This window comes from Orcinus orca, chromosome 9 (assembly GCF_937001465.1).
Source record: "Orcinus orca chromosome 9, mOrcOrc1.1, whole genome shotgun sequence".
Classification (NCBI taxonomy): domain Eukaryota; kingdom Metazoa; phylum Chordata; class Mammalia; order Artiodactyla; family Delphinidae; genus Orcinus; species Orcinus orca.
The window spans coordinates 54,788,031-54,809,722 of record NC_064567.1 but is presented as its reverse complement, the minus strand read 5'-3'; the positions used below and the strand labels follow the sequence as shown (position 1 = coordinate 54,809,722).

Genomic DNA, 21,692 nt, shown 5'->3' with positions numbered 1-21,692 from the left:
GGTCCTACTGGCACTGCCACTTCTGTTTTTGTGGTGACCGGTTCCATCCAAGGTCCCACTGCCTCTACTTGGGTCTGCTATTGTGTTCCTTCTTTAAGCCATTTCTCTTCCTGGGCTGAGCACTATTGGTCCTTTACTCACTTCCTTAACTTTACCTAACCCAGTGTTTCAAAAAACGCCTCAAAAACCACCAGCGTCAGAAACACCAGAATGGAACTTTCTGAACCCCATCCTCGCCCCGGCAAACAGAATCAGAGTCTCTTAAAATGAGGCCAGAAATCCTCATACTTAATAAGCTCCTCAAGTGATTCTACTCTACACTCAATTTTAAGAATTCCTCGTAATCCATTGCCACCTCCGATAACTATATTTCGAGGGTCATATGTTTTTTTTTTAGTTAGCATTGAATGAGTTTTCACTATAACTTGCTTTATCTGAGATCTTCAAACACACCCTATACCTCCTATATAAATTCAACTTGACTCTAATGAAGCTGTATATTATTAAAAACATCTTTATTTATAGAACCATTACTGCATTCAAATGAGCTTTGGTCTGTTACTGAAAATTATCCCTACTTGGGAAAAAAAAGTTATAGAGAGGATGAATGGTGTAAATTTTAAAAGAGAATATATGATAGAGGTATTTGATGATAACTTTGTATATGCTAACTCATTACTGATTTCTAGAAATTCTCTCTATATAATCCCTGCAAATTCAGATGCTTACAAATAATGCATATTTGGGGATAGCTATGAACATTTGAAATCCTTCTTCTTAAATAAGTTGCTGAAAAAGGCATATTTTTTCAGACATATTTATATGGGAGGAAAATATGTACTTTTAGCATATATATATGTATATATATATATATGTGTATATATATATATATATATATGGGAGGAAAATATGTACTTTTAGCCATAACAGTCTAGATAGAAAAAAAATCTTGCAGTTGGTTTCTAACATAGACTAAAAATTACATTTTAGAGAACATTTTTAAGGATGCATTTGTAATGCTAGAAAAATTTCTTCTCCAAAAATGTCAACATAACACTTTAAACTAGGACAGGCGTACTCATTACCTGAATTTGTATAAAATGCAACCCAGGCAATTGAGATTTTTCTTTTTCAACAAAGTGTTTAAATTAAAGATGATGAGAAAAAATTTTCTCTATGAACATGGTGATAACTTCATAAAGAATTAAAATCTATAGTCACAGCTAGAAATACAGATCGAATAAATCAGAGATGAGGTTAACTAGGTAAACTATTTCTCACATCCAGCCCTTCACCAAAGGGCAAAAATACAGTCACTTGACAGGTGTGTTTCTGATGGAAACCATAGAGTTATATCACTTGTAATTTAAAAAATAGTGGGATTATATTATTCTTCACTTGGAAGAAAATGTTCGACATTAGTCAATCACTGTCTCTTTCTGACCTATTTCTGGGACAGACACACACCATGAATCTAGAGAGAAATGTATTGAAAAGACATATAGGGTGGGTAGCAAAGAAGAGGATCTGTAGCAGAAAGAAGAAGAAAGATGACATCTGGAATATAAAGAAATCTGGTAGAGTTAGAGGATTAGGACCGATGTGCAGACCACTTAACAGAAAATGGGGTGAAGGGAGAGGGGAAATCAATGAGGAATTGACCGTTGACAGAAACATACTTTGAGAGAACAAAATGGAGAACAGAAGAAATTCAGGAAGCCAGTTTCTAAAAAATGGAATTGTAAAGAATGAGAATGTGATGGGAATACTTCTTAAAAAAAAAAAAAAGATCCTCTAGCTATTTCCAACAGCTAAACATAAATGTGGCAGGTAGAAAAATGATCCCCTCAAAATGTCCACGCTCTAATTCTTGGAGCACTGTCCTGCATTGATCTAATCATATGTGTCCTTGAAAGCAGGGGACCAGTCCCAGCTGGAGAGAATCAGATAGTGAGAAAAAAGACCTGATCCATGTTGCTGGTTTGAGTATGGGGTAAGGGGCCCAAGAGCCATGGGGAGCAGCCTCTAGAAGTGGAAAAGGCAGGAAAACCGATTTTCCCCTAGAGCCTACTGAAGGAAACATAGCCGTGCAAGACCTTGATTTAGCCCAGTGACACCGATGTCATACTCTGACTTACGGAATTGTAAGACAGTACATTTGTGTTTTTCAAGTTTGTGGTAATTTGTTACAGCAGCATTAGAAAAACTGATATACTAGATCCTCAGGGGTCACCAAGGCACCAAAATGGCTAGCTGCCTTCTATACAAGGAAATAAAGAAATGACCAATCAACTGCTTTGATATAAGCCCTCAACCCTGCTACACTTCAAGCATCAAAATATATTCAGTATGTTCCAATAGTATCAAAGGAGCATTTTCATAACACTATTGAACAAGCTCCCTTTGGCAATATAGTCAACAGGACAAACAAAGGACTCCTGCAATTCTTCAGTTAGTTATCAGTCTGTAGAAGAGTTTATTTCTGAAAGGAAATTATGATTCTCTTCCTGGTCATGATTTAGAGTAGCCTTGAAGAACTGCTGCCATGTTACCCAAGTGTACAACCTACCAGTTAGGTCAGAATTGTTAGCAGCCATAAAGAAATTGAATTTGAAAGAGTGTATCCCAAGATGGGCATGAATGCATAGAAATGCACTTATGCTTTAAGAGCAATATCACTAATATACAGAACATTATTTGTGTCATTTAACCTTAAGATTGCCCATGAACTTAATCTTTATCTGAATAAGTCTTGTAAAACATGCTTAGCCTGAAAAGAGGATGCAGGAACAATATGGCATTAGTTTGCATTTTCAATTTCCATCAGCGATAATGGTGAGTTGTAGGAGGAGAAAGGGAAGGGGAGGGCATATGGGTGAGAAGAGCAAGGAGAGGAAGCAGGGTAGGGGAGAATATTAGGTAGAAGAGGAAGAGAGAAAAGAAATATACAGTGAGGGGAGGAAGACTAAGATCTGTAGATGACTCTCTAGTGCTAAAAATGCCATTATATACTGTATTTCTTTAATCCTCCCAACAACCATATGAATTAGTAAAAAGTTGTTAGTATCACCATTTTAGATGAATGGATCTGAAGCTAAGAGCTCGTTGAGATCCAAACCACGTCTTGCAAATCCAAAATTCTTTCCAAGATGACATTAAACTTCTTTGCGTCCAAGTCCCTATTACCTTGAAATTGATTTTTTTTTGAAAAAGAGGAAGATGAAAGGTCATATTTCCAATCCAGGATTATGGCCCTATTTGAGAGATGTGTCCATTCAGCTAACACTTTACTGACTCCCATGAGAGCTAGCTCCAAGAAAGATTAGCTGACTTTGGTTTTCATTATATCCCTTTCTTTTTCACCTCTTCCAGTGCCAAATGACCCCAATCTGTCTGCCTTCAGGACACAAAGCATCCCATCCCAAGCTGCTTCTCACATCTACCCCAGCTTCATTAATGAACAAATGGACAGTTCCTGAGGCACTTGTGTCACTCTGTGAGGGCTCTCAATTGAGTGTCTGCCTGTGAATTTGTCACATTTGGACCTAGAACATATTCTTAGCCCTCTTACACTTCTGACCTTGAAACACTCCTGGAGCAGAATTCTTGCCCCAGACCAGCCCTCTCAAACAAGACCCTCTTTCCCCTTATGAGGACCCAAGCCCAGTCAAATAGTGCAGTTGCTGCACTGCAGACTGGTTTATCCTAAATTTAACTAGAGTCTCATAAAAACTGGGAAAAATCCTATGTATGTCCGGGAGAACCCAAGTGTAGTGACAAAGCCAGAGGACAGGGGCTGGGAAAACTGCAGAAAGGCCCCCATCACCTTGGGTCCCTTCAGTGACTGGAACATCCTTTTCCAAAAGTGGGGGAGGGGAGTAGTCAAAGCTGAGAAAGAGCCTTCAAGATGTCTCAGTCTCCTCCTTAATTAGCTCAATGTGAGTGATAATGAAAACCCCTCGCGTTTGTACAGAGCTTCACTGTTTACAAAAGGGTTTTCATGTCTATTATTTCATTAGTGTCTCCATTTGACTCATGAAATCTTGTGAGTCGGACTCACCCAAGGTACCTTAACGTGCTTAGCCCAGTCCAGACTGCAGCCCAGGTTTTCTGCCTTCCGGGCCTAGTTCTTCCTCTGTATCGTAACACCTTCAATGATGCAGGGACATGTGTAAAGAAAATGGAAATGTGGAATATGAAGTGTAACAGCATAGTGCTAACACTTGAAAGAGATTTTTTTCAATAAGCTTATTTAATGTAATTTACAGATTTTTTCCACTGAAATTATGATACTGTCTGTCCTTGTCTAGATTTAAGTAATAAAAGCAGATTTATTTTGTTGACTGTTATGGGCTGAATGTTTGCTTCCCCCCAAAATTCATATGTTGAAATCCTAATCCCCAATGTATAGGTATTTGGAGGTAGGGTCTCATACTTATGACTGAATCTGCTGGCACCTTGATCTTGGACTTCCCAGACCCCAGAACTATGAGAAATAAATGTCTGTTGTTTAAGCCACCCAGTCCATGGTATTTTTGTTATAGCAGCTCAAGCAGATGAAGACATTGACTACAATGCAATATCATCAGGCTATTCATCAATGTAAGACAAACTTTGCGGGTCAAAAGTAAAGTCCATGCTGTAGGCATAAGTAAATCCATATTTTTCTCAATCCTATCTTATAAATTTAATATGTTTCATTATTTAAAAACGTGTACTCACAATTTTAAATATTCCTTTAGAGCAGCGTTTCTCAGCTCTGGCACTTTGAATAAGATAATTCTTTGTTGTCAGGGGCTGTCCTGCGTGCATTGTGAAATGGTTTGTAGCCTCCCTGGCCTCTACTCACTAGATGCCTGTAGAAACCCACACACCCCCAGTCATGACAACCAAAAATGTGTCCAGATATTGCCACATGTCTCCTGGGGGGCCAAAATTGCTCCCTATTGAGAACCAAGGCTTTAGAGTCTAATGTGTAGGTATCTCCTGAAATAACTACTTTATCTGCCCATCTTTTTTATTTCTTTACCTCGAGTTTAATTAAAAGATAGCAAGAATAGTGTTTTATTTCAACAACAAAGGCAGTGAAATTTTATGTGCATTTATAAGAAGATTGAGAGGAATGGATGAATCAGAAGGATGACAAGAAGGATGAAGTCAATATAAAAAGGAGTGGACCCTATGGAGAACAGTATGGAGGTGCCTTAGAAAACTACAAATAGAGCTACCATATGACCCAGCAATCCCACTACTGGGCATATACCCTACCCTGAGAAAACCGTAATTCAAAGAGAGTCATGTACCACAATGTTCATTGCAGCTCTATTTACAATAGCCAGGACATGGAAGCAACCTACATGTCCATCGACAAATGAATGGATAAAGAAGATGTGGCACATACATACAATGGAATATTACTCAGCCATAAAAAGAAACGAAATTGAGTTATTTGTAGTGAGGTGGATGTACCTAGAGTCTTCCATACAGAGTGAAGTAAGTCAGAAAGAGAAAAACAAATACTGTGTGCTAACACATCTATATGGAATCTAAAAAGAAAAAAAAAAATGGTTCTGAAGAACCTAGGGGCAGGACAGGAATAAAGATGCAGAAGTAGAGAATGGACTTGAGGACACGGGGAGGGGGAAGGGTAAGCTGGGACAAAGTTAGAGTGGTAGTGTATATATGGACATATATACACTGCCAAATGTAAAATAGATAGCTAGTGGGAAGCAGCTGCATAGCACAGGGAGATCAGCTTGGTGCTTTGTGACTACCTAGAGGGGTGGGAATAGGGAGGATGGGAGGGAGACGCAAGAGGGAGGAGATATGGGGATATATGTATATGTATAGCGGATTCACTTCATTATAAAGCAGAAACTAACACACCATTGTAAAGCAATTATACTCCAATAAATATGTTTAAGAAAAAAGAAAAATATGTGGAATATATATACAAAGAAATATTATACAGTAATGAAAATGAACAAAGTATTGACAAATTCAACAGTATAGATGACTTTCAGAAACATAATATTGAGTAAAAGAAGCCAGATAAAAAAGAACACATACTACAAGATTCTATGTATATGATATTCCAGATAGGCAGAACTACTTGATGATATAAGGATAGAGACTGTCTTTGGAGAGGGTTAGTAGTGCTCAGGAAAGTACATGAGAAGGATACTGGTTATGTTCAATTTACTTATGTGGGTCATGTTTTTAAAATTGTGTTACTTTGTGAAATTTGATCAAATACACACCTTATATGAGTATACTTTTCTTTATATGTTTTACTTTACTAAAATGTACCTATAAGTGAAAAAGAAGTAAAATGGAGAAGTCATTAATTACAACAGAATTTATCCAATGATAAGATTTTGGAAATGAAATGGCCTAGAGCATCAGTTTTCAAAGTCTGAGACTGAGTCCAGAATCTGTATCTTTAATTAACTGGCTTCTGCTATAACTCAAATAGTAATATGTGATAAGTACTTGGAATTTGTAAATGGAAGTTTACTTTTTTTACAATAAAATTGTATAATCTTTTTAAAAATAAATAAATTAATTAAAAGGGGTGGACCAATTCTAATAGAAGAGTTTCATGCAAATAGAAACGTGAATGCCATGGATTGCCTGGTCCACACCCTACATCCTACAACTCCCAATAATCACTGTAGAATTTTAAGTTTATTTACTTCTTTTTCCTTTCTGTAGATACAACTTTTCATTTTGGGGAAAACATGCGTGGTAAACCTACTTACCTCTGAGAAAAAGTATGACAGTTAAGTGCTGATATATAGCCATTAGGGATAAACCCTGCTTGAGTTTGTAATCTCATTACAGTGGACTGTTCCGACAGAGAAATAAAAGAGATCTAAACATAGGCAAAAACCTAACAGTTCCTTACAATCTGATAAACCTTAACATCAATTTAAAAAAATGCATTTTATTCCAAAGGAATACTTTTGAGAGTCTTCCATAAAAATAGCTACTTGACCTGGTTTCATAAGCAGCAAGAACAGGGCTCAGTGGCCACTTAGGTTCCTGTATCTATGCCTCATTTCTTCAGGAGGCAGAAGACAGAATGGCCAAGATATCAATGTGATTTATTCCATTATACCTTCATGTTGCACTCAGCTTCTGGTGATTGGTACTCACTGTCAAGATCAGTTACAGGGCTTCCCTGGTGGCGCAGTGGTTGAGAGTCTGCCTGCCGATGCAGGGGACACAGGTTCGTGCCCCGGGTCCGGGAAGATCCCACATGCCGCGGAGCGGCTGGGCCCGTGAGCCATGGCCACTGAGCCTGCGCGTCTGGAGCCTGTGCTCCGCAATGGGAAAGGCCACAACAGTGAGAGGCCCGCGTACCGCAAAAAAAAAAAAAAAAAAAAAAGATCAGTTTCAAAGGGCTTGTTCACTGGCTTTTCATCTGGTAATGAACGAGACGAAAACTACAGTGGAATATTTTTAGTGCTGGACCAGTGACCACTACAAAAGCTTTTACTCTATCTTGGAAGCTCAATTTAATCCATGGAATAGGGTGATTCATCATTCCAGTTTGCCCAGGACTTTCCTGATTTTACCACTGAAAATCCCACATCCCAAGGAACCCCTCAGTCCTGGACAAACCTAAACAGTGGGTTACCCTGTTTGAGTTATGAGTTTTTGACAGAATATTTATTGAAGTTAACTTTTAGAAAGTGTTTTCCAAGAGTTGGAAATATAAGGTCAAGAATAGTCTCTAAATCTACTTTTAAAGGAAAAAAAAATTCTGTTTTGTAACAATCAAGTAGCACTTGGCATTTGGAATATACATTTAACTAGCCTGTATGACTTCCAGGTATTTGCTCCTGCGTTTGTGAAGACGAGCATTTCCAAGGGCAAAAGAACAATCTTTTTCTGAGTGCTTCCTTTAAGCAAGGACACGCTGCCAACTTGAAAGGAAATAAAGGCCACACTTTGTCTATGGGGGGATCCTACAGTTATTCCCCTGCAAATTTAATTCAAACAGGTCTTGAGATCTGAAACATGGAGATATCCACAAATTAGAGGATACTCGGATTTTAAAAAGGAAAGAAAAGAAATCCAGGCCACAGAGAACTATCTCAAAGCAGCAATAGTGTTTCATTTTCATGTTAATCACTCTAGTCCTGAGAACATGTTTTGAAAGTCTATATTGTGAATAAAATTTCTTGAGATTGTCTCTGTATGAAATATGCATACTACAAATTTTAAAACCTAAAAGTTATTGTCTTCCAGCAAGTCAATTTCATTAAAAAAATAGCATGCGTGTATAAAATGTGCAAATCAATGTTATTCTAATACTTCGCTTTTAGAATTATTAATTATACAAATATGCCATTCAACTAGTGTATTAATGATTCCTTTAGAAAATGCAGCATTATTTTAATTTTATCACTCAAAAATATTTAAAGAGGTAAATATACCTCTTTAGAATATCACTATCTTAAAATAAAAGGATTTATTTAGAGAAGTTGCTATTGGAAAATGTTATTTTACTTTTTCAAACAATTTTAAGAATCTGCTTGACTTATAAAAGTGATAACCTTCAGAACATTTATTATATGTTCATTGTAGGATGTACTTATAGATTATACTTAATCCTGTCCATTACATGAGAAAGATTTGTGATAAATCCTTTTACTTGAGCCGTTGTTAGGGTCCCAAATCAACTTATAAACAAAAATCCCCAACGTAAGTGTTATTATATTTAAACAGGAAGTTGATTCTGTAATGGAGTAGAGACACTTGTCACTACAGATCATGATAAAACTTAAGAATATTAGTGTAGAGTCTGTCTTTATATCACCAGGTTACAAATAAGCTATTTTGTCACTATAGTTATGGTTTAACACATCCATTGTCAAAGGTATGACCGAAGTGAATAGAAATATTTAAGCCCCAAAAGTTTTAGGGAATTCTGAGTCATGAAGCTCAAGTAATGTTTCTCAAATTCTAGGGGCTATTGGTATCTGCCAACAGTTCAAAAATATAGATATAAATCTTAGGAATCACCAAAATTAATTTTACCTTGTTTGGCACTTCCCTTGTAAGACCCCATTTCAAATGTAAGGGTCTTAAAAGTCTTGAACTTAAGGTGGTAGCACAATTCCTTTTTAGTAATGTAACTGGAGAACTCTTATATGTAGTCCACATCTTAGTTTGGCACCTACAGGTTAATCCTGCAAGACTTTGATGTTAGTATATTCCATGAAGTATTTTTTTTTTCTGTGAAGTATTTAATGACAATATTACTAGTGTCCATCTCAAGATGTATGTAATGGTCACATTTTGATTATCTCTCAGGCCCCAGTTACAAAGAACATTATAATCAGAAATGTATCAGAGACGTCCAGTGTCATGACACTGGTTTCAATTAATTGCATGTACATTGCGTAAAATCTGGTTTATAGCCAAAAGATGGATTCTAAAGCAATAAAAGCAAGAGTAGCTGAAGTTGAACACAAACACACACACTGAAAATATGGCATCTTTAAAAAAAATAAATATGTACCAAGATCGAAACATGATACCAGGGAAAGTGATCTGAAGCCACCCAAGTCCTGAAATGGTTTGTGGTTTAGGCAATTTTTTTTTTTAATTGGCCATCAACTCTTCACTGTGTTCTCCTTTCCTAGTTCAACGCTGGAGTTTGGGAATGATGCAACTACAGCGGAAGGCTTCAGTGCTCCGTGGAGACAAAAGAACCAAGACAGTTAACTCAGGCTAACAAGTGAGTGCCTCAGACTAACTGAAAAATCCGGTCCAGCTGTTTTGCATATGTTTGACACTAACTGGCTTTTAGATTAAAAATATGACTTTCTGCCCCCGCAGACAGTTTAAGTAAAAAATGGCTTTTTTTTTTTTTTTAAAGAGCATCAGAAAGCTTTCATACTATGTATATATTTACTACAAAAGCTGAACCAAGCACACACACAGTAAGGGGGAAAATTGACTCCAATTGATAGCTGGTTTAAAAAAATAAAATAGGCAAACCAAATAATCTGAAAATAGGGTTTGTCATGGAAACAGCATATTAATGGGACCATATTCCCAGTAGCTTTATGGTTCTTCAGGCAAGTCTTATTTTGCCATCACTGTTGAAAGAAACAAAAGAATACACTGGCTTTCTATATGCTACACAATTTAAAACAAGTTGTTTTGTAAAAACAAAGCCTGCTGGTGGCTTAAAAATGTCTTTTCAAATTACTTAAATCCAGCATTTTAAAACCTGTCTGCATCAAATTTTATAGTTACATCATTTTAAGGACACCCACAGTAAGAATGCTTTGTATTTATTCTTAGAATAGAGACTAATAATCTTAAAAATTTTTTTCCAGAAACTATCTGTTGAATAATCTAGTGAGAAGACCTGTTTTAATTTAGCCTAAGAATTGCTATTTTTTGTGTGCCTACACAATAAAACCTTCTCCAATATCTACTATATTAGATTAATGTAACAAAGAAAAAAAGAACATAAAGTTGCACCTTGCTAATTAAAACTGAATGCTCTATTTTCAATTAGATTTAAGTTTTTCATTTGCCTGAAAATAAATAATGATGATGACTTATAAGACAACTGCCTTATAACCATGAAAGTAACTCTATTGTATTAAAGATCTTCATTTTAGCCCCTTGTCATTTTATCACAAAATGTTTTCATGGGAAAATTTAATATAGATATTTTTAGTGTATAAAGGAATAAGAGACTTGTCTTCCAAAGGTTTTTGAGGTTTTCCATCTGGCATTCTCCTTTTCTCATAACCTTATTTCCATATTGTAAAATATATAAGTAAACTTTGTAATTTTATAAAAATTAGTATGTGTATACTTATGTGTATATTTTATAGAGAGATATAGACATATGTATATATACAGTCTACATATTATACACTTACATTAATTCTAACTAAGAGTAGACCAACCAGATAATTCCTCTAGGGAAGGTTCCTTGAACAATATAAAAATGGATCTTCAGAAGCAAACAACAAAACAGCCTTATACACCCAACTGCTGCTTAAAATGCTTATAAACACACAGGCAGTTAACCATTTATTGATTGCCTATTTATGGTTTTGGAATATCCAAGATTATGGAAAGTATAAGATAATACTTCATAAAAATCGTGACAAAGATGATGGTTGATGATTTAAAAATAAACCTCCATATTATAGAAAGTTACGTAAATTTACCCTTTAAAAGAAAAAAAGCTGTAATAAAATTAGAGTTCTCTTTTTAATAATCTTCTTTGAGTAAAGAAATAATTTGCAAACTTCTGTTTTATATTGTTACTGTCATGGAAACAGATCTTTCCTAGGGACTTCACAACATCAATCACTACAATGCAAGTCGGTTAATTCTTTGGAAGGACTGATCTGAAGGTTTAAAGATAGACTTTTTCGTTGAAATTCCTGAATTTATATACTGTGGGATTGGCTATAGACACTATAAAATGTAAAGGTAGTTCATAGTGCATACAGTTCCAGCTCTATTATTTTCAGGCACAAAGACCATATAATTTTGTACAAAACTTTGATTTTTTTATTTGCGAAATTAAAAATATGGTATTATATATATAAACTTCTATTCCTCTATAAATATAGATGATTTTGTGATAATGAACAGAATAAATGCATACCAAATTCAAAGACCATTGTCATTTTAGGGTATGACAGACATAGATAGATTTAGGTCCTAAGTACCGGCATTTTGATAAACTCTTAAAGTTTAAAACAATACATCAGGAGGATTGCTTTTCTCGTCTTTTTCACAGAGAACTAAAGTGAATATTTTTAAATGGCTTTGAAAGATTTACATTTGACACATTTCTGTAAATCCAAAAAGGAGCACACAGGATTTAGTGCAGTAGACCTGCACACATTCTCCCTTTAGCATGCATGCCCATATTTTGTTTATTTCAGGAGCTAATCCCATCAATTATTCCACCTCCTTTACCTCCTGGAATCTTACCAGGTTATTATTAGTGATGTGGATTGTTTCTCCCTCAGAATGTGTTGTTGAATAATAATCGTAGTAATATGTTGAAAGTGTACAAGTTTTACATTTTAAAGTTTCTGATATATGTCTAATTATTATTTGATTGAAAATAAGAAAGTAGCACTTCATTTTGAGGACGTCCATTACACTGAAATCTCCTTCAAGTTTTCATATTCAGTTTACCGTTTTGCTGTCCTGTTAAGGAAAGCAAAGATCAGCTCCTTAACAAAGCTTTCCAGGTGACCTAACATTTCCATTTTACAGAACGGTAAATCTTTATGCAGGCTGTCTCAATCCTAGAGGCACGTTGCCAGGCATCCGTATGCAATTAGAATTAACATTTTATAACTCCCATCTTCAGTCTCTCCCAACCCACACAAAGATTCATGCCTCTTCCCAAATCTCAGTTACCACATCTTTCCATGACGCTGGGCGAACCCATACCAGGTTTTAGACGCTGGAGAATGAAATGAGCTCATCCACCAAAAATTAGACTTAAGAAAAGTTTGGCATTGGTTATCCCACTCACGCTCTAACCAACTTAGGTGGAAGAAGGGAGTGTCTGGGCGTTTGAGGCCAGAGCGAGGGAGGCTGCAGCTGCCAGTGCCCACATCCGTGGGCCTCCTCGAAGCTAGGGGTAAGGTTCTGGACAGTGAAAATTTCAGCTTCGGATAGTCTAAGGGACAGGCCTTTGCAATCTGGCCCCGGACAAGGGCTGACTTGGGATGGGCGGGGTTCCACTCTCGGACTTGCAAGCTTTGTGGAGTTCTGTACCTTAAGAGCCCAGACCCCAGCAAGCATGGGGAGGGAGGGAGCAGACAGAGGAGCAGGAAAGTGATCCGGGCGGTGCAAACCCAAGCACTCCCCACCCCGCGTCAGGGAGGGGCGCGCCAGCACCAACAGAAGCAACGAGCAGTGAGCTCTGGTTTTCTCTCTGCGGTACTCTGCAAAGGGCAAGAAGAAAAAGTCTCAAATGGTTAAACCGCCCTAAATAATTACAATTTAAACCAAAAACAAAAAAGGAAAGTAAAAGAAAAACCCGTGAACGGTCGTCATTTAAATACAAATATACTTACAAAAATCTTACACAGGCTATTTACAATCATAAAAGCGTACAGTCCCGGTACCAGAGCAAGAGAGGTCTGTCCATCCTGCTCTGGCAGTTGGGCCCTCGAGTCCCTTTGCCCCCAGGGACAGAGCTTTTGCAGGAGCCTTGTTGTTAAAAGGAGCCCGCGAAAGTGAATGGCTACTGAGAAAGCCTCGAGTAGCCAGACTTGGCAAGGATTCCATAGGGCCAGCATTTTGGGGTGGCTGGGACCAGGCTGAGGGCTGGGAATGGGCTGAGTCCCCAGTCTCAGACGGTGGTCTCCCCCTGTTTGCTATTGGTGAGCCTAGTGTAGAACTTCCTCCAGGAGTTGAGGGTCTTGCCGGACCAGATCCAGAAGCCTGACGTGATGCCCACGATCAGCGTCATAAGATACTTGATCATGAAGACTGTGAAGTCAGGGCTCATGGGCGGGTGCGGCGGGGCGCCGCCCGCCTGGAGGTGGGGGCAGGGGATAGCATAGCTCTTGCAGCTCTGGGCCACCCAGCTGCGCTCCCACTGGTCCCGGAAGGCCTGCTCGTAGAAGTAGCAGGCAATGACGATAGTGGCTGGCACCGTGTAGAGCACGCTGAAGACGCCGATGCGCACCATGAGCTTCTCCAGCTTCTCGGTCTTGGTGCCGTCGTGTTTCATGATAGTGCGAATGCGGAAGAGGGACACGAAGCCGGCCAGTAGGAAGGACGTGCCGATGAACAGGTACACGAAGAGTGGCGCCAGCACGAAGCCGCGCAGTGCGTCCACGTTGTTGAGCCCCACGAAGCACACCCCGCTCAGCACATCGCCGTCCACCTGGCCCAGCGCCAGGATGGTGATGGTCTTAATGGCCGGCACGGCCCAGGCGGCCAGGTGAAAATACTGCGAGTTGGCCTCGATGGCCTCGTGGCCCCACTTCATGCCGGCCGCCAGGAACCAGGTGAGCGAAAGGATCACCCACCAGATGGAGCTGGCCATGCTGAAGAAGTAGAGCATCATGAAGAGGATGGTGCAGCCCTCCTTCTTGGTGCCCTGCGCCACTGTGCGCGCCCCGTCCTCCGCGAATTTGTCGTTACACACCACCCGGTCCTCCAGCAGGAAGCCGGCGATGTAGGCCACGGCCACTGCCGTGTAGCAGCCCGACAGGAAGATGATGGGCCGCTCCGGGTAGCTGAAGCGCCGCATGTCCACCAGGTACGTGAGCACCGTGAAGAGCGTGGAGGCGCAGCATAGCACTGACCAGATGCCGATCCAGGTGCGCGAGAAGCGCAGCTCCTCCGGCCCAAAATACATAAGCCCGTATACCTTGGTCGGCTCGCAGGGCGCGCCGCAGTCCTTCTCCCCCAGGAAGTGGTAGTTGAGGTAGGAGGGCACCTTGAGGGCGCGCGGGCACGAGAACTTGCCTCGTTCCGACGCGCCGGCGCCCCCCGCGAAGCCGCCCCCCCGGTACCCTCCGCCGCCGTGCTGTGGGTTGCTGGTCCAGAACTCAGGCAGCAGCGAGGGCGTCGGGGTGCCCTTGTCCGACGTGTTCTGGCCCACGCACAGCTCGCCAGCGCCGTGCACCGGGAACTTCTCGCACTTGAGCGTGTCAGGCCACTGGAAGCCGAACTTGTTCATGAGCGCCTCGCAGCCCTGGCGCGCGCGCTCGCACAAGGAGCGGCAAGGCGGCAGAGCCTGCTCCAGCACGGTGCACACGGGCGCGTACATGGAGCACAGGAAGAACTTGAGCTCCGCGGAGCACTGCACCTTCACTAGCGGGTAGAACTGGTGCACCTCGAGGCCCGCATCCTCCTGGTTCGTGTGGCCCAGCAGGTTGGGCATGATGGTCTGGTTGTACGCGATGTCCGTGCACAGCGGGATGGAGATGGGCTGGCAGTAGCCGTGGTCCGGTATGGAGATGCCCCGCTCGCCGTTGTACTGCTGCCCGCTCTGCTGCTGCTGAGGCGGCGGGGGCTGCTGCCCCGGCCCGGGCCCCTGGCCGGCCGCCTGCGCCCGTACCCCCAGCAGCAGCGGAGCCTCCAGCAGCCAAATCAGTAGTAGCACTCCGCGCGCCAAGCGCCCGGAGTCAACTCGGGGGGGACGGCGGCGGCTGCCCACGTCCCCGCTCCCCTCCGCCACCGGTCCAGTGCGGAGCGTCCCGGCACAAAGTTCCCAGCTTGCGCCGCTGGCGGCGGCGGCCCGAGACTTCTTAGGCGCCTCCTCCTCAGCCATACTTTCTCGGCTCCTTTCTTGGCGCCTCTCGGCTGGGGCTGGCTGTGGCGCGGCCGGCGGCTGCTTCCCCTGAGGCCGGGGCGATCTCCTCCCCGCCGGTGCCCTCCGTCGAGCCCGAGCAGTGCTCGGCCCTCTCCACCGGCTCCCGCTCTGCGTCCCGCAGCCGCCGCCGCCGCGGAAACTTGCGATTCATGAAGCGCGGGCTGCGGGGAGAGCCCGGGTGGCTCGGGCGCGCCGGGGTCGCGTCCCGCCTTCCTGGCCCTCGGCTAGCTGGCTCCCGGCTGGCGGCGCCGCGCTAGTGGCGGCGGCCGGGTAGAGCGCGCAACTCTCGGCAGCCCAGCAGCCTCGGCTCCCCCCTGCGCCTCCGCCTCCTCCTCCTCCGCCGCCGCCTGACCATTTGTGTCAATCCCTCAACTCGCTAGCTCTCCTCTCCCTCGCGCGCCCTCGGACCGGTTTCCAGGCGCCCCGCCGTCTGTCTTTCACCGGGAGGGAGGAGCCTTGAAACAGACGCGGAACTGGAGGCTCAGGGACCGTCGCCCAATCTCTGTACTGACTTGCCGGCGCAAAGGGCGCCAGCCGCGGTGTTCCCAGAGCGAAAGTCGGAGGCGGGCGGGTGAAGGAGGAGGGGGAGAGGGAGGAAGTAGTATTGGTGCAGAGGCACCTCTCGGCACAAAGAGTGGGTTTGCTATGAAGCGGGACAGGCTTGGTTGCTTTTGCTTCTGCGGAAGAAAGGGCGAGGACAAGTAGGAGAATGGTCCCATATGCTGCTGGAGATAATGAATAGGAGTCGGCGGACCGCGCGATTTAGCTTTTCTTTTATCCATTTTTGTGTTTAAAAATTCTGCTCTTAGCGCTGGTTACAAACAGCAAACCAAGTGCTTCGATCAGAACAGATACCTTTGACTTAAGGAACGCAAGGCTTCCTTTGAGTTTATATCTGTCGAGGTTTTGTTTTAAATATTACTCTCAAATCCTAGAGCTCTCAGGCTGGGCTTGGCGGGCTTTGGACGCGCCATTTCCCCCAAGGAGAAGTGCACGGGATCGCTATCAAAGGAAGAAAAACAACAACCAAACACTAACTTTGATGGAATTTAAAAAGTAAAGTCAGATATACAGTCCGCTATTACTATCTTTTCTGTGGTCGAACTCCTTTTTCTCCTCTTTATCAATCCAGAAACAGAAGCAAAGAGAAACTGCCCGTTAAATATTTAGAGAGAAAAACTTGAGAACCCGACGACCTCTCTGAGGGAGCAGAGGAAGCCCGCGCTGCCTGAGACCCCAGAGGTGGTTCGGGGCCGGAACTGCGCCTGGGGGCAGCCTGGGCCCTGGGGGAGCTCCTGGGAGCCTTCCAAAGCCCGGAGACGCCCACGGACCTGTGGGAAATCCTGGGAGGGTCAGACCCGGGCCAGCTGGGTGCCACAGGCCGGGCTGCAGAGTGGTCTTCCACTCAGACGCAGAACTGCGGATGCCGGTTCACAAAACAAACAAAACAACACAATTCATCTCAGCCGACTTACATTCTTGTTGTTTTCGTGTAAGATTTTTTAAAGTGATGCTTTGACTACGTGACTCAGTTTTATCAATAAAATGCCACTGTATTATTAATTCTACCTAGGATTGGTTGACCTATGATTAGACTCTCTTGGGATACTTTTCTACAGTTATTTTCTATCTTTTGTTTATCCATTCATTTGTTTAATAAATACTTACCAAGCTCATATTATGCTATAAGCACTGTTAGGTAGTAGAATACAAAGATAAGCAAGACATGGGCTGGCCTTACAGGAAGGCATAGTGCAATGGGGCACAGAGATGTAGATCAGTTCTCTTGATGCCTATCCCAAAGCTAAAGGAGCACTGGAAAGGAGCCAGCCAGTGGAAATGGGTAGGGAGGGTTCTGGTGGAGAAGTGGGTGGAAGGTGCAAAAGACAGGAGCTCTGAAGTGCTTAAATTGCTGCAGGGGAAGGGGGGTGGGTGTGGCTGAGATATGAGGAAGGCAGGAGAAAAATTTTAATCCATGCTAAAAAGTCTGGGTTAAATTATATAGACAACAGGGCGCTGTTGAGGGTCACTTTTTCCCACATAAGCAGGGGGTGGCTGAACAATATTGTTATAATTTATATCTGTTTGGTATGTTAAACTCAACTAAAATGCAGCTTTCTTGGTCTTTTTTTAAAGAGCAATGCTCCTCAAACTGTGATCTCTGAACCAGCAGCAGCACCTGGGAACTTGTTAGAAATGCAGATTCTCCAGCCCCATCCATACCTACTGAGTCAGACATCCAGGTGAGTGTGATGCACTCAAAGTTTAAGGACCATTGCTCTAGAGAATAACTGTTGTATCCTTTTCTACACTGAGCACTATATTAATCATTTTGAGTTAATTCTATCTTGAAATTGTCATATTAGTGGATACCAAATGGTGTTTTATATTGGGCCTGATCATTTACTGTCTAATCAATCTGGTCATCAGATCTACAAAATTGAATTGATCATCTAATTCCTGAGAATGAATCAGACCACCGAACTGCCTAAGGCCACAATGACTGAACATAGAGCCCTCATTCATAAATCATTTAAATCATGAAACAGGAAAGTCAACTGGAAGTAAAATTCTTCATTCTCACATAATTCATAGGATGGATTTTAAAAGACAATTCCAGCTGGATAATGTACCCACTAAAAAAAGTTCAGTTTATCAATATTCGCAGATACTCTCTTAAGAGCCCCAGAGTTTTTCAGAGCTTTGCAGTGGTTCAGCAGGTGGCTTCAGGATGACTGGGAAAAAGGGAAGCTGGGGCACAATGTCATTGGGAAGCTTAAACATTAGTCTACATGTACTACTTTAGGTGAGTGTCACTTGTCCTACATACTAAAAGGTCACTGTAAATTTCATCACCGTGCATGTTGGTGTCTCTAAAGATTGTGCAGTCATATCTTTACCTGTTGAAATGAAATGACATCTATTTGTTTCAGATACATATATTATCATTTTTCAAATATTCATGGATGTAGTAAATTCATAAAATTCATATTTGTTTTAAAGCATTTCTGGATTCCTATTTTTTTAAAGAAAATGCAACAGATATCATAATGAATGTACAACAGGTATCATATGTGAATGAGTGTGTGTGTGTGTGTGTGTGTGTGTGTGTGTGTGTGTGTGTGTGTTGACAATAATTCATGAAAGATTTTGGTATTGAAAAGGAGGTTGGGAAGCACAGGTGCTCTCTGAGGTCCTTAGAGCACTCACCATTCATAACTATTCATTTTATCCTTCAGCATCCTGGCCCACAAGTCTCCCAGGGACACCTTTCTCTAGCCTCTCACCCTGATGCTCTTTCTTCTGCTGATAACGTCCCATGCTTAGAAACTTTACCAAGCCATGTTTCTTCTGCCACTCCTCTTGTGTAAAGACTACTCTGTCTTGTGTTCCATTCTCTCAAGGTCATTCTTGGTGACTGGGCTCGGTGAAAAGTCAATTTATTCTAGTGTATTAATTACCAAGAAACATCCAGTGTATTAAGCATCCACCATCACCATCACTTCAGATGCTTCCTCTTCTCCCCCAAGGGGGTAGGGCACAGGGAGTTTAGCAGAATGCAGTTCTGTTCCCCAGAGTAGGTCTGTCCTGCTTCAAAAGTTGTTCTCTTGAAATACGTGAGCTTGTTTTATCTTCCACTGGACAGTGAAGTTTACTAGGGAGGAGGCTCAGAAGTGCAGTCAGAGCTAAAAAGAAAAAGAAAGTCATTTTTGCCAGATCATGGAACCAGAAGGAACCCAAAATATCATCTAAGGACTAGTTAATTTTCTCCAGTTTATAATTAAGAATACTGATCCAAAAATGTTAAAGGAAGAGATACAGGTTAAATGGCCTTGTTTGGCATGAATTTTGTTAAATGCTTATTTTAGTCCTTTCTATATTCTTTTGAGTAGCTATCGTTCTTTTTATTTTTTAAAAAAATCAGTTTTCTGTAGAAGTTTTCTCTCAATGGATTGTGTAAAAAATGACCTTGTCAAAAAATTGTTTCCTGAGAGTTATTTTCCAAAGTTAAAAAAAAAAAAAAAACCTAGGTTGTCTTATCTATTTTTTATACCAATACGTTATTTCATTTATCAAACCTACGTGATACAGAGGAAGGTATTAAAATCAGGAACAGTTCAGGGTGGTAACCAATAAAAATTAGTGTTATGGAAGGTCTTTTGGGGAGGTGATAATAGCAGTGGTAACAAAATGTAAGAAGGAAAATATGAGCAGCATATTTTGACATTAATCTAAAATATATTATTTTCTCATATATGGTAGAAGGGGTTGAGATCCACAGATAAAAATTACTAAGTAAGTATGAACTATTATGAGCTTGGTAATAAAAATATTTCAATTAGGTAAAAGCTATAAGCATAACCCAATTCCTCCTTGATACTGATTCTTCAAGCATCAGTCAAGTTTTCTTATATCGAAGATCTTGTTTTATCAGCCCTTGCCCAAATCTTCTGAAGTTTCTCCAGACTGCTTATGTCAGGTTGAATATGGATAATTACCAGTTCCAATTACGTACAATTGGGTGCACATAGACTCTCCTGGAGTTAGGTGACTGTTCCAGGTGCAACCTGGCAGATCTAAGATAGTTTAAAACTCAACTTTATAAGGTTGGACTCACACCTCTGTATCACTTTTGTATGTTAGGAATGGAAAGTGAGAACTTGGTTTACTATGCTTTGAGTGTCTGATGCTTATCTTTGAATTCCTAGTGAAGAGATATTGATTGGTTCAGGAGCTGGTAGTGATTAAGAAAGGCTGGGCTATGCTATTCCCACCTTCCTCGGAGGCATCACCTGAGGTCTGTTATATTGTCTTTGTAGAGACACTTTATCTAAGCTTTCAGCATAGATTTCTACTTCTTTCTTCTTGAATTTCTAACCCAGGAATTATGGCAGAAGCTAATTCTTAACTTACAAAACATCCGTATTCTTTTGCAAAAACTCTAAAACTAAATGTCTTTTCTTTCTTAATTTTTTTCTTCACTCTTACACAAATCTGTTCTTGACATTGGTGAGATTGTTCTTGGATTCATTTATACACAGAACCTCAATTCATAGGCACTCTTTGAAAGGTCCATCTTTTGAGAACATATATTGCTTTCCCTAAAACAGCTTATCAAAGGGGACTATCAGTTTGACTATCCTGACTTTTATCTTACAGGGCACTTATAGCCGATTAATATTAAGATCCTAAACTAACTTAGCTTTTGTGAGTCAGCCGTAATTTGTTAGAATTTACATTTTAAACATGGTTAAGACTCAAAGGTTGAATATAGATGGATATATTCAGTAGGTCTAGGTTCTAATCATGGATTACTTATACACAAATCTCACAGAAAACATTTTAAAAAAATAGAAGTATGAAAGGGAGATCACCATCACTGAATTATCATCAATAAGGTAGGGTAGTTATTACCCCCAAATCTTCTTATAGTTCAAAGATTAAAGTGTAAAAGAAGATTTTGCTAAATATATTACTTAAATCTTAGTTTAAAATACAAAGAGCTATCTCATGACTCTGCTTTAATGAGTTCTGTTGTCATTATGCAATTGGAAATAGTGTATACTATCTGGGAAAACTTTTGCAAAACATGTACACATTTGTATTCGATCTAAAATGCAGTCCTTCTCTGAGGCCCTGGGAAAGAAATATAGATGATCCCTTGTAAATTAAAATGTTATGTTTCTTAAAGAGGCCTCTCTGATTGGCTAAGATGTGGGGAGCATAGTTTGGAGTCATTTTGGTGCCGAAAGAGGTTTTTAAGAGTTCAAGTAAAACTTGTGCCTCTGGAAGTGAGCATGTCTGCTCTCCCTTCTGGATGACTTGACATTTTGTGTGTGTGGGGGAGAGATAATATTATACATCTTTTAACATCATAGTCTGATCAAATTGTGGTTTTTTTGGTTTGTTTACTTGCTTCTTGCTTTAACCTGAAATCCTCTGGCTGAAGATACAACGTGTAAGTCAATCCATGGTGTCTAAAGTATCAGTAAAAATTCTTCTTAAAATAACATCTTTGGAATTATGATTAAGAACAAATGGAACAGGCAACCAGACATTTTCATTGAGATCTGACATTTCTTTGGACAGAGTAAAGAAAAGCACTGGGCTATTTGTACTCTACTAGACATCTAAGGCGAAAGAGATCCTAATACTTGAAAAAAAGTGGAAAAAGAAAAAAAGATCATTTTCTTCCATGCACGTTATCGTCACATCATGTACCTGACTTAATCTTCACAACAACGCTGATGCAGGTAGTTAGATGATGACCCGCAGTTCGGATGCAGAAATGGAGGCTAAGATGTTGCCTTGCTCACCCAGCTGGCCATGGCGGGAACTAGAATTC

General features: G+C 41.0%; 2 protein-coding genes across 20 annotated transcripts in view; one reads left to right on the top strand and one right to left on the bottom strand.

Moving 5' to 3' along the window:
• MTERF1 (mitochondrial transcription termination factor 1) overlaps positions 1-21,692 on the top strand; it is a 547,773-nt gene that overhangs the window by 488,233 nt on the left and 37,848 nt on the right. For 18 of the 19 annotated variants that reach the window (XR_007479182.1, XR_007479181.1, XR_007479178.1 and 15 more), the window contains 2 exons: positions 9,657-9,751; positions 17,483-17,589. The gene's annotated coding sequence lies outside the window, so the exon portion shown is untranslated. Of the gene's footprint in view, positions 1-9,656; positions 9,752-17,482; positions 17,596-21,692 lie in introns of all 19 variants that reach the window. The other variant, XR_007479170.1, reaches the window with a different exon arrangement.
• FZD1 (frizzled class receptor 1) lies at positions 11,537-15,307 on the bottom strand. The gene has a single exon (XM_004265618.4). The coding sequence runs from the start codon at positions 15,302-15,304 to the stop codon at positions 13,370-13,372; it is 1,935 nt and encodes a 644-aa protein (XP_004265666.1). The 5' UTR covers positions 15,305-15,307; the 3' UTR covers positions 11,537-13,369.